Source organism: Myotis daubentonii, chromosome 8 (genome assembly GCF_963259705.1).
Source record: "Myotis daubentonii chromosome 8, mMyoDau2.1, whole genome shotgun sequence".
Classification (NCBI taxonomy): domain Eukaryota; kingdom Metazoa; phylum Chordata; class Mammalia; order Chiroptera; family Vespertilionidae; genus Myotis; species Myotis daubentonii.
In genome coordinates this window covers 36,429,857-36,443,330 of record NC_081847.1, presented here as the reverse complement: position 1 = coordinate 36,443,330, position 13,474 = coordinate 36,429,857, and the positions used below count along the sequence as shown (strand labels likewise).

At 43.9% G+C, this 13,474-nt stretch overlaps 1 protein-coding gene across 6 annotated transcripts in view; it reads right to left on the bottom strand.

Moving 5' to 3' along the window:
• ITCH (itchy E3 ubiquitin protein ligase) overlaps positions 1–13,474 on the bottom strand; it is a 130,001-nt gene that overhangs the window by 37,761 nt on the left and 78,766 nt on the right. For all 6 annotated transcript variants that reach the window (XM_059705913.1, XM_059705917.1, XM_059705918.1 and 3 more), the window contains one exon: positions 6,673–6,742. In XM_059705913.1, the coding sequence (XP_059561896.1) occupies positions 6,673–6,742 (70 nt within the window). The remainder of the gene's footprint in view (positions 1–6,672; positions 6,743–13,474) is intronic.

Sequence of the window (13,474 nt, the reverse complement as noted above, 5' to 3'; positions counted from 1 at the left end):
CCCTTTAGTCCCCAGGCCATCGCTCTATCCACTGAGTCAAACCAGCTAGGGCAAGTAAATATTTGTTAACTTTTAACAGTATCTCTAGCACTGCTTCCATGATTTCATGTAGCAGTGATGATATGGGGGTTAGAAGGGGCATATTTTTCAGTATCATGAACCCACTCCTGACATATCAGTACTTTCTTCTTTTTAAAAAAAATCTATTTTTATTGATTTCAGAGAGGAATTGAGAGGAAGAGAGAGAGAAAAACATCAACAATAAGAGAGAATCTTTGATTGGCTGCCTCTTGTATGCCCCCTACTGGGGATTGAGACCGCAATCCGGGCATGTGCCCTTGACTGGAATCGAACCTGGGACCCTTCATTCCACAGGTCGATGCTCTATTCCCTGAGCCAAACCAGCAAGGGCCATATCAGTACTTTCTATTAGCTGAGACTAAAATGGAAACAGAACTCCAGGTGTGCATGATATACAGAAAAATGGGACTCTGCATCTTGTGACAGAATGAATATTAACACTGGTTTTGCTGATCATGGCATCTTGAGTGTGGAAACATGTAATCAACTTTAAGATTGATTCTGAGGCAAAAAGAAGCACCCACTTACTACAGCTGGCTAAAGGCAACAAAGTAAGTTCATGTTCTTGGCAGTCACATTAAATTTTAAAAATTAAAATATATTTGCAGAACCTATAAATTTCTTGATTCCAAAGAATTTTGCAGAGTAATATTTTTCATCTAAAAGTAATATCCTAAGCATATATTCATCTTTTATCTGCCATGTAAGTTCAGATTTTAGGATGAGAGATTTTCTCTTCAAAAGCAAACATGAGGGGGAGAGATCAACCAAAGGACTTGTATGCATGCATATAAGCATAACCAATGGACACAGACACCAGGGGTGTGGGGGCATGGGGGGGGTGTAGAGGTAAGGACACATATGTAATACCTTGATCAAGAAAGAAAATTAAAGGATAAATGCAAGTATCCAAAAAAAAAAAAGCAAACATGAGGCAAGATAAAGTTAATAGAAAACGTATTTTCTATTATGTTCTAAGTATATACTGCTGATATAAGCATTTTTTAGAAGAGGCTTTGAAAAACAAAATTTCAAAGGTGGATGGATGTACTTGCAAATTGAAGGCTCATCTGTTCAATGAGAGGAAGAACTGCGGCTGTAGAACTGATTTCTTTGTTGAAAAATCACATGATAAACAATACTGAAACTACTGAACATCAAATCTGAATGCACATCAGAACACTTCCTGACTTGATGAATAAAACAGTAAAAAGGAGAAGCTTCTTCTTGTTCTATGTATTCTTTCATAGCAACTCTCAAAATAAATAAATATCTTTATACTTGAAGGGTAAACCCAGCTACATAAAAAGGCCTGTTAGACTACATTTTTTGAACCAAAAGTCTCCTTAACCAAAACTATTCTTCATTATCCAGCCTCTATAGTTTGCATGTGTTAAGAAAATCTTTTAAGACAATAATGTCTGTCCTAGCATTTAAATGTCTGAAAAGGTGAGGAAATTAGATTTAAATATGTATGGTGTCACAAAAATAAGGCTGTCAATTTCATAACGTAAACACAGAATATAAACTGGGATTTTATTTCCTGGGTCAATCCTGAGGATGTCATGTGGATCTCATCTGTCACAGTACCACAAATAAGGCATATGCCCCCAAAGCAGACAGTCATAAGCAGTGCTCAGTCTGAGTAACAGAATGATCATGAACTCATTTAGGAAGGGGAGCACACTTCAATTTCAAGGACTGTGACACCTAAAAATAAGCAGAATGTATGTAAAACAAACAAGGTAACATTCTTATAACCTGGATAAGCTGGGACTGGGTGTTTAGAGGAAGTATTTTAGGGAGATGATGGCTAAAGTAAAAATAAGAAAGATTCTGATGATGAGGATGATAAATACATAAGGCAAAACCAGCTGCAGGAAAAGCTTTTTGAATAAAGGAAACAATCACTGTAATTCATGCTGCTATGAAGAAGCAGCAATTTTTCTTGCAGCTGCTCTGGAGGAGTAAAATGGTGTTTCTGACAAAAGCCATTGGATCATGGTTTTTCTGTAATAAAATTAAAAGGATACATACATATATCCTTTCAGTGCTTCAATTTCTTTTTTGCAACACAACATAGACAAACTCAAGAAATAAAGTGTTTCTTTAGTTTAGTTCATACAAAATCCATCCATTTCTGGGAATGCAATCTGACAGATCTTATTCAATATGCCTGATAAGGGCAACATCCCCTCTTCTAAAGTACATTCATATCAACCATACACTGTCCATACTCCGAGGCTCCAACAGAGCCAAAAGACTCCTTAACAGTAACTACTCGGCTTTGGTGAAGACAGAAATTTACAATTTTCAAATGTCCAGATTTTATTTCAAGCTGGTGGTAATACAGTTATAAGTATGAACAATTATATTTTTTGATTCTCAGGAGCATTAAGAGCAAGGGGTTTTCTCAAAGGCAGGCTTATATTATACAGCTAGTATCATTTTTATAGACATATGAATTTTTTTCCTCCATCCCTCGGTAATGTAATGCTAAAGCAATCTATGTTAGGGACCAATGCTTCCCAATAAGACTACCTAGAAATACCACTTTCTGAAGTTACCCAAATATTCTGAAATATCTACAGCTCTGTTTCCATAACAAGCTCTTCTTTGCTGTTTTCCACTTTCTATATCCTCTTTGGCTTCTGTGAAAAATTGTTTCTACACCGACATATAATACCTTCTGGAAAATTGCTACAGTTTTATGACATCCTATCTAATAAAAGAGAAACATGGAATTAGTGTCACTCCGCTACCCTTCCCATTGGCTAATCAGGGCGATATGCAAATTAACTGCCAGCCAAGATGGCATTTAACTGCCAACAAAGATGGCAGCTAATTTGCATACTGCAGGCAGGATGGGACAGCGCCATTCTGCCTGCCCCGCTGCCATCCGGGCCTGCTATCTGTGACCTGGATGTCAGGCGACCCCTGTGCAAGCCGACCCAGGGCTGGCGGGCGTGACCCTGGCGGTCCGCCAGCTGTCATGCACCCAACCGGCCCTCCCGCTGGGAGATCCGGGCTGGCGGGGCGACTGCTGCCCGTCAGCCATCAGTCACGCCTCCCGACGGGAGATCCGGAGTTGCCAGCAGTCGCCCCGCTAGTCCGGATCTCCCGCAGCAGTTGCCCCTCCAGCCCGGATCTCCCGTGGGAGATCCGGCACTGGTGGGGCGACTGCTGCCCGTCAGCCATCAGTCACGCCCCCAACCAGCCCTCCCGCTGGGAGATCCCGGCTGGCGGGGCGACTGCAACCGCCAGCAGTCTCCCACCAGCCCAGATCTCCCGTGGGAGATCCGGCACTGGTGGGGCTACTGCTGCCCGTCAGCCATCAGTCACGCCCCCAACCGGCCCTCCCGCCGGGAGATCCGGGCTGGTGGGGCGACTGCGACCGCCAGCAGTCTCCCTGCCAGCCCGGATCTCCCGCAACAGTCGCCCTGCCAGACCGGATCTCCTGCAGCAGTCACCCCTCCAGCCCGGGTCTCCCGCGGGAGATCCGGCACTGGCAGGGTGACTGCTGCCCGTCAGCCATCAGTCACGCCCGCAACCGGCCCTACAGTGTTGACCCAGGCTTCCGGGGACAGTGTGGCTCTCTGTCACCCCAGCTTCCTTCATCACAGCTGTGGAAAGTGACAGCAGGGAGGAGGAAGTCCCACCCCCACAGAATCATCCAGAATCAGCCGTTAGTCACACAGCTCTCAGTGGCCTGACAGGCAGGATTCTCATTCTCCTGCATCTCAGACAGTGTCAGTAGATAGGTAGGACAATGTCCAAAGTGAAACGGTTGATACAGGGTAGCTCTGTCACCGAAAAGTGCCAGCGTTATTGACAGAAAATGTCTGCAGAGCAACGTGTGTCTGATCTTGAAAGAAGGCGGCGCCTGCGACAGGATGTATCTGAACAGCAGCTACTGGAAAAACGTCGCTCTGAAGCCGAAAAACAGAGGCATCATCGACAGAAAATGTCTAAAGACCAAGGTGCCTTTGAAGGGAAAAGAAGGCGGTGGTAACGACAGAATATGTCTAGAGAACAGTCATCAACAAGAACTACCAATACCAGTAGGAACTGCCTTCTCAGTGAAAATGGAGCACATGAGAATGCAATTCTCGAACATAGAATATTCCTAGACAGAGTAGGAATATTCCTACCTGAACCCATTTTCGCACATGGTCAGTTATATGTTGCTTTCTCTCGAGTTCGAAGAGCATGTGATGTTAAAGTTAAAGTTGTAAATACTTTATCCCAAGGGAAATTAGTCAAGCACTCTGAAAGTGTTTTTACTCTTAATGTGGTATACAGGGAGATATTAGAATAAGTTTAATCACTTTATCAGTCATTATTTGCATCAGTGTTGTTTTTACATCATGAGTTTTTTGTTATATCATTTTATTATTGTTTATTAATAAAATTATGTATTATTTTCATATACATTGTACTCATTTCCTTTTATCTCTCACACTTTTATTATAGAGAAAGGGCAAATAGCAACATTAAAATATTTCCTCTAATTAATTCCCTTTCAATGTGCATGAATTTCGTGCACCGGGCCACTAGTATAACACTATAAAACAGAATGTGGTGTATTAACAAAGTTTTAATAATGAAGTACCAAATGTACTCAGTAACATTTGTTACTCATGCTCATGTGATGTGCTCAATGGTATACAACACAAAGTCACCATCCTTACACATGCCCCTTCCACTGTTTTTACAGGTAACATCAACTCAACCATACTCTGAACTGTCTTGGAGGCATCCATGTGATAAAAATTTTATTTTTTAGGTTTTTTCTTTTGAAATATTATTCACAAGATGTGGCAAAAGTCATTCAAAGAGCTGTAACCGGTTTGGCTCAGTGGATAGAGCGTCGGCCTGCGGACTGAAAGGTCCCAGGTTCGATACCGGTCAAGGGCATGTACCTTGGTTGCAGACACATCCCCAGTAGGGGGTGTGCAGAAGGCAGCTGATCAATGTTTCTAACTCTCTATCCCTCTCCCTTCCTCTCTGTAAAAAATCAATAAAATATATTTTTAAAAAAAGTCATTCAAAGAATCTCATAAACCTTCAACCAGTTTCTCCCAATGGTGACACCTTATATAGCAACTAGAGGCCCGGTGCATCAATTCATGCACCAGTGGGGCCCTCTCAGCCTGGCCTGCGGGATCAGGCCAAAACTAGCTCTCCAACATTCCCTAAGGCAGTGGTTCTCAACCTATGGGTCGCGCGACACCTGAAAATACATCCTGCATATCAGATATTTACATTACAATTCATAACAGTAGCAAAATTACAGTTATGAAGTAGCAACGAAAATAATTTCACCACAACATGAGGAACTGTATTAAAGGGTCGTGGCATTAGGAAGGTTGAGAACCACTGCCGGGCCCAAGGGGTCCTGGATTACTAGCTGGCACAGGCCAGGCCGAGGGACCCCACTGGTGCACAATCGGGGCCAGGGAGGGATGCTGGTGGTTGGCCAGCCGGGGAGGGACCGCGGGAGGGCTCCAGGGCATGTCCAGCCTGTCTGGCTCAGTCCCAATCGGCCAGACCCCAGCAGCAAGCTAACCTACTGGTCAGAGCATCTGCCCCATGGTGACCAGTGAACATCATAGTGAGCGATTGAGCAGCATTAGCATATTATGCTTTGATTGGTTGAATGGACGACCAGACACTTAACATATTAGGCTTTTATTACATAGCATAGTACAATATCAAAATCAAGACACTGACAATGGTAAATTACTATTAACTACAGATTTTATTTAATTTTCACCAATTTTTAAAGTTGAATTCATTTATGTGAATGTATAGTTTTATTTACTTTTATCCCATGTACAGATTTGTGTAATCACCACCATGGTCAAAATACACAACTCTATGCCCAGCAGGTGTGCCTCAATGGTTGACTGGTAACGTATGAGCCAAAAGGTCATGATTCAATTCCCAGTCAGAGCACAAGCCTGGGTTCCAAGCTTGATCCCCAGTAGGGGCTGTGTAGGAGGCAGCCATTTGATGATTCTCTTCTCTCATCATTGGTATTTCTATGTCTCTCTCCCTTTATCTCTCTAAAATCAATAAAAATACATTAAAAAGCAAGCAAACAAAAAGAACTCTTCCACCACTACGTAAGAACCACTTAAGTTACCTCCTGTATTTGTACAGTCATCTTTGGATCTTTCTTCTGGTACCTATTAATGTGTTTTGCATCTCTAAAGTTACAGCATTTTGAGAGTGTTATGTAAATTGAACCATACAGTACATAATCTTTTGAGATTGACTTTTTTCACTAAGCATTATGCCCTTGAGGTCCATCAGATTGCTATATGTAATAATCCATTTCTTTTTATAGCTGAGCAAAACATTTTTAACTTTAAAGGAATAAAATAATTCTAAATTCCAATAAAAGTTTACTATAATAAAAGGTCAACTTAGAATTTTGGGGAAATTTAATGCCTACTTGGCACTCTAAATTAAACCAACACTCCCCAAAATATTCCCAGATATTAATTCAAGCAAGGACAAGATATCATCCACAAATATCTGAGTTTTAAAAAGACTAAATTCAACAAAAAAATGTATGTAACTTACCCCATCCAGGTGGCAGGGGACCAAGAGGATCAAATTCTTTATTTTGTGTTGTTGCAAACAAATCTTGATTCTAAAGAGAACAACAAAAAGGGTGAAATATTGGACTTGGACAACTTGAGAGCAACCTTGTAAGTTCTGATATGCTTTTCTTGGCCTTGTGCAACATAACACACTCTAACAGAGTTCACATCTTAAGAGAAGTGTCACATGATCATGGATAAATGCCAATACACTTTGGTGGAGAAAAAAAAAAATCCGTGCAAACAATATTTAATGTTTCAAATTATTTGAAAATCAAATATTACAACTGCATAATCCTCATTCTCTCCCCCGCCCCCCCATGACCACTTTTTCCTTCTTAGCTACAAATCAGTAAGTTAAAAAAATACTTCTGAGTAAGCAACAGTTTATTCTTGTATTATTATTTATAAATTATTGTATTAACAACTGTAAACCAATTTTTGCTCGCACCTGTGTATAACCTCCCAAAATAATTTATAAATAACAGTACTGAGTCATCAGAGAAAAGAAAAAAATCTTGTATTTCTTTTTTTTCTCTATAAAGTTGCATATTTTTAATATATACTGTGTCAAATTAAAGTGCATATTGTAATGATTAAATCAACCACCAACATGACAACAAAAAAACACACAAAGAAACATAACTAAAATGTCAAGAGCCATAAAGATAAAGTCATTAGAGGAGATAAAATTAAATGATACAAAATACTTGATTCAATCAGTCAGGAAAGGATAAATACAAGAAGTGGCAAATAAAAGCCAAATACCAAGATGATAGATTCAACACAAATACATAGAAATTTATAGTAAATGTTGATGAAATAAACTTCCCAATTAAAAAAGCAGATATTATCAGACTTGAGAAGAAAGCAAGAAGCAACTAGTATATGTTGTTTAAAATTACTAGTCGAGCCCAGTTGGTGTGGTTGAGCATTGACCCATAAACCAGGAGGTCACAGTTCAATCTGCGGTCATGGCACATGCCTGGGGTGCAGGCTCAATCCCCAGTAGATGGCATGCAGGAGGCAGCCAACCAATGATTCTCTTTCATCAAAAAATCTTGTATTTCTAACTCAAAAAGAGAGGATCACATACAGAACATAGTATATACAAAGAACTGTGGGAAGAGAATCAGTGGAGCAAGAACAGGTGGTCAAATGACTAAAAGGAAAGAATTTCAGTTGAAAGGAGTTGATAAGCCTAGAACTACATACAAGACTTAATCAGCCCTAACAGGTTTGGCTCAGTGGGTATAGTGTTGGCCTAGAGACAGAAGGGTCCCGGGTTTGATTCTGGTCAAGGGCACATACCTTGGGTTGCAGACTTCTCCCTGGCCCAGGCCCTAGTCAGGGTTCCTGCAAGAGGCAACCAATCGATGTGTTTCTCCCACATCGATATTTCTGTCTTTCCCTCTCTCCTCCAATCTTTCTAAAAATCAATGGAAAAATATCCTCGGGTTAAAAGAAAAAAGAAAAAAAAGACGTAATCTGTCATCATTTCACCCATGTACTAGCTGGTTTAGCTCAGCGGATAGAACGTCAGCCTGCGGACTGAAGGGTCCTAGTTTCGAATCCGGTCAAGGGTTGCTGCCTTGATCGCTAGTAGGGGCTATGCAGGAGGCAGCCAATCAATGATTCTCTCTCATCATTGATGTTTCTATCTCTCTCTCTCTCTCTCTCTCTCTCTCTCTCTCTCCCCCTTCCTCTCTGAAATAAAAAAATATATTAATAAAATAAAATAAAATGTGTAAACATATTCTTACATAACCACAATACCTTTACCACACTCAGCAAAATCAATGTTAATTGTATCACCTAGTACTCAATCCTTCATTAAATGCAGGATTGCTTATTCGTTCAAATCAGATGCAAAGTCATCACATTACATTTGGTTGATTGTTTGTCTCAGTCTACAGTAGGTTCCCCCAATTGTTTTTTCCCATGTCACTGACTTATTGCAGAAACTGAGTTAACTGATTGAAAGTTTTAAAGCTTGTAAGAGAGATACCCGTTTCTGATATAACAGCTCTTGGAAGATAGACCTGTCAAGAACTGGTCTTGAGGGGACTGGGGGGAAAAAATAAAAAGAACTGGTCTTGCTCTTCTTGCTAGATGCAATAATAAAAAGGAGTAAGAGTAGGGAGGCCAGGAAGAAACACTATAAAAGAACTGAACCCTGATTATAGAACATGTCTGAAAAGTTTGGCATATGAAAAACCATTTTGATTATTTTCTAATACCCAACCAACCCTATCCCTCTGACTCTCCCTGGACAGATAAGCTGTGAAGCCATGGGCCAGGAAGAGCTATCACAGTGTTACATCATCAACATATACATTCTGAGGTTAAAAATGCTCATGTATGTGTCTACTGCCCTGTAACCAGGGTCAGACAATGGCAAATTCATATGCCCAATAACTAGACTTTCTCAGCAACACCCCATGACCCCATAACTTTTTATGTAGTTGGTATTAAGAATATTCAATTCACCCTGGCTGGTGTGTCTCAGTTGAGTGTCATCCCCTGTGCGGAGAGGTCACCAGTTCCATTCCCAGTCAAGACACATGCCCGGGTTGTAGGCTTGATCCTCAGTAGGGGGCATGCAAGAGGCAGCCTATTTATGTTTCTCTCTCATCAATGTTTCTATCTTACTCTCTTCCCCACCCCTATCTCTCTCTATAAAATCAATTTAAAAGGTACTGAAAAAAAAAAAAGGAATGTTAAATTCATTCAATTCAGTTCATGTCCCTGGCTAAGTTAAGGAAAATTAAAATAAGTTCTTTATGATTTAAAACCATTCTATGGCAAGACATTCTATAGCAAGAGCAAAAAGAATTTCAGAAAATTAGTCAAATTATTTTGAGTAGGAGAAAAACAAAAAAACAAAAAAATCATGGATATTGAGTAAAAGCTACAATTCAAGCAAAGTTCCAAAGACTTTGAGAATCAAATTGGTCAGGTTTAAAATGAAACCATATACTGTAGGTGCTCCAGAAATTTGCTAATTTGCCTTTAATAGAATGTTTAAAAAGATTAGGCACTGTAAATGTGAGACAGAAGGTACATTTACAATTGTGAATATGAGGGAAAGAAAACATGAAAACTAATACTTCTAAGCATATAGTATGTGCCAAAAACAAGAAAACTTATTTTACAGAATCCTCAAGAAAACCCCCTGAAGTAATTATAGGTATGTTATAAAGTAACGAATGGCCCGGTGCACGGATTCGCACACATTGAAAGGAAATTAATTAGAAGAAATATTTTTATATCGCTATTCACCCTTTCTCTATAATAGAAGTGTCAACCAAATTCACGATCGACAATGACAGATCAAAACACACGCATGCGTTTGGCGCCAGCGAGAGCTTTATACGTACTGTGCATGCACAAGTCAACTTAGCCTTTTATATATATAGGATAAACTTGTTTAGTTAGACCTGCTTTCTGATGTAGCTAAACATTTTCCAGCCTAGTGAAGCACCTCAACTTCTCTTTCAGGTAATTGTCAGCAACACAGCAGTAAATATCAACATGAAGCAGATTATTATTGTAGATTACGCAGGGAGAACAAAGGGTAAAATATTTAACTGCAGCAGTATTTGACCATATTCTGCGCAGTGAGAAAACCTGAAATCATTTTCAAGGTCTACCATTTCTTACTTCTTCTTAGTCGGGTCAAGTTTCTAAGCTTTCTAAATCTCTGTTTTCCGGCTAATAAAAAGAAAATAGGATTCTACCAAGTCTCCTATCTACCTACTCCAGGACTTCTGTGAGGATCAAATGAGATGAGGCATGGGAAAACACTTCACAGACATTTGGTTAAAGTGTAAAATGTTTCCACCTAGCTATAAAGCAAGTCGTGTTCCTGGGCTGAAGAAACACCAAGGAGGCTAGTTGTCACTAGGGAGAGGAAGCCAGGCGTTGCTATGTGATGTCATTACCCAGCGCCCACAGAAACTGTTTCCAGGCTGGGCTGTGGGCTGCATTTTGTATCATGGGGTCTTGGCAGCGTTGGTTATGATTTGGTGGGCTGTCGCTCCAGGGTGGTGGCAGGGCCTGTGTCCCACTTGGGGGAAGCCAAATTTCCTTTGTGGATATCACAGCAGCTCATGCGTTGAGCGTCTGTCCCCTGCTGGTCAGTGCGTGTCATAGCAACCAGTCAGACACTTAGTATATTAGCTTTTTATATATATACTAGAGGCCTGGTGCATAAAAATTTGTGCACTCGGGGGGGGGGGCGTCCCTCAGCCCGGCCTGTGCCCTCTCGCAGTCTGGGACCCCTCGGGGGATGATCATCTGCTGGCTTAGTCCTGCTCCCCGGGGGGACTGGGCCTAAGCTGGCAATCAGACATCCCTCGGGGGATGTCCACTTGCCAGTGGGGAGCAGACCTAAGCTGCAGTCGGACATCCTTAGCGCTGCTGAGGAGGCAGGAGAGGCTCCCATCACCACCGCTGTACTGGCAGCCATCAGCCTGGCTTGTGGCTGAGCAAAGCTCCCCTATAAGGGAGCGCACTGACCACTAGAGGGTAGCTCCTGCATTGAGCGTCTGCCCCCTGGTGGTCAGTGTGTGTCATAGTGACCAGTCATTCCCAGTCCTTCTGCTGTTGGGGTCAGTTTGCATATTACCCTTTTACTATATAGGATAGAGGCCTGGTGCACGGGTGGGGCCCGGCTGGTTTGCCCTGAAGGGTGTCCCGGATCAGGGTGGGGGTCCCCACTGGGGTGCCTGGCCAGTCTGGGTGAGGGGTTAAGGGCCGTTTTCAGGCTGGCCGGCAACTGAAGCTCCCAGTCTCTCCTTTTTTTCTTTTTCTTTTTTATTCTGGGATTTATTTACCTTCTATAATTGAAACTTTGTTGCCATCACTGGCGCTCCCACCTCTGAGGCCGCAGCTGGCTGAAAGCAGGTAACTGGGGTTTGTTTAGCTCCTATAATTGAAACATTGTTGCTTTCAGAGCTTAGAGCAGGCCGTGGCAGGCGGGGAACCTTGGCTTCCTCCATCACTGGAGCAAGCAAGCCTCCTGCTCGCTTCAGCTGCGTGGCTGCCGGCCGTCATCTTTGTTGGCAGTTAATTTGCATATCTTGCTGATTAGCCAATGGGAAGTGTAGCGGAGGTGCAGTTAATTACCCTTTTTGTCCTTTATTAAATAGGACTAGAGGCCCGGTGCACAAAAATTTGTGCACTCGGGGAGGGAGAGGGGAGGTCCCTCAGCCCGGCCTGTGCCCTCTCCCAGTCTGGGACCCCTCGGGAGATAACGACCTGCTGGCTTAGACCTGCTGCCGGGTGGCAGAGGGCAGGCCCAATCCCTAGGTGCAGCCCCTCGTCGGGCTCAGAGCAGGGCCATTTGGGGAGTTGGGGCACCACCCCATGTCATGCACAGAGCAGGGAGGATCAGGAGGTTGCGATGCCACCCTCAGTCACGCTCAGGGTAGGGTCGATTGGGGGGTTGGGGCAACGCCCCCTGTCACACTCAAGGCAGGGTCGATGGGGAGGTTGCGGCGCAACCCCTGTCACACACAGAGCAGGGCCAATCAGGGGGTTGGGGCGCTGGCCCCTGTCACTCACAGAGCAGAGCCCATCAGAGGGGTTGGGGCGCCGCCACTCTCACACTCAGGGCAGGGCCGAGGGGGAGGTTATGGCTCTACCCCGTCACACACAGAGCAGGACCCGTTGGGGGGGGTGGGGGGGGTTTGGGGCACCACACCCTGTCACACACAGAGCAGGGCCGATCAGGGGGTTGGGGCACTACACCCTGTCACACACAGAGCCGCAGAGCGATCAGGGGGTTGGGGAGCTCCCCCCTATCAGGCACAGAGCAGGGCTGATCAGGGGGTTGGGGAGCCTTCCCCTGTCCCGAACAGAGCAGGGCGGATAGGGAGGTTGTGGCCCCGCCCCCTGTCGCACACAGAGCCGCAGGGCGATCAGGGGGTTCAGGGGGTTTGGGCACTGCCCCCTGTCACACTGATGCCGGTGCCGGGAGGCCTCGCGGCTCCGCTGATCCCCGTGCACTGGGTGTGTGTGTGGGGGGGAGTGTCCCTCAGCCCAGCCTGCCCCCTCTCACATACTGGGAGCCCTCAGGCGTTGACCCCCATCACCCTCCAATCGCAGGATCGGCCCCTTTCCCAGGCCTGATGCCTCTGGCCTAGGCGTTCGGCCCGGGCAGCGGGGACCCGCAGCTGCAGCAGCCCCATGATCGTGGGCTTCGCTTTAGGCCCAGGCAAGGGACCCCTAGCTCCTGGGACTGCCAGCTTCGACCGTGCCCAGCTCCCATCACTGGCTCCACCCCTACTTCCTGCTATCACTGGCCAGGGCGGAAAAGGCACCTGATTCTCCGATCATGGCTGGGGGGCAGCCTTTGCCCTGCCCGCCAGCTCTTAGCTCCCCCCTGGGTTTCCGATCACTATCAGTGGCAGGGGGCTTCTTCCTGCTTTCCCTTTGGCCTCCCTGCATTGTGCCTACATATGCAAATTAACCGCCATCTTGTTGGCAGTTAACTGCCATCTCAGTTGGCAGTTAATTTGCATATAGCCCTGATTAGCCAATGAAAAGGGTAGCTCGTACGCCAATTACCATTTTTCTCTTTTATTAGTGTTGATATAGATGATGCTTGATAAGGTTAGTTAACTTACTCAAAATCATATAGAGAAAGTGTGGAACCAAGATTTGAACCCAGATGTGTCTGACTCCAAAATCCATGCTCTATCCACTGGACACCCATGTGGAAACCAGCTTTAAAGAAGGCAGAAAAGCTAGTCATTAAAACCTAGAAGAAATTTGTC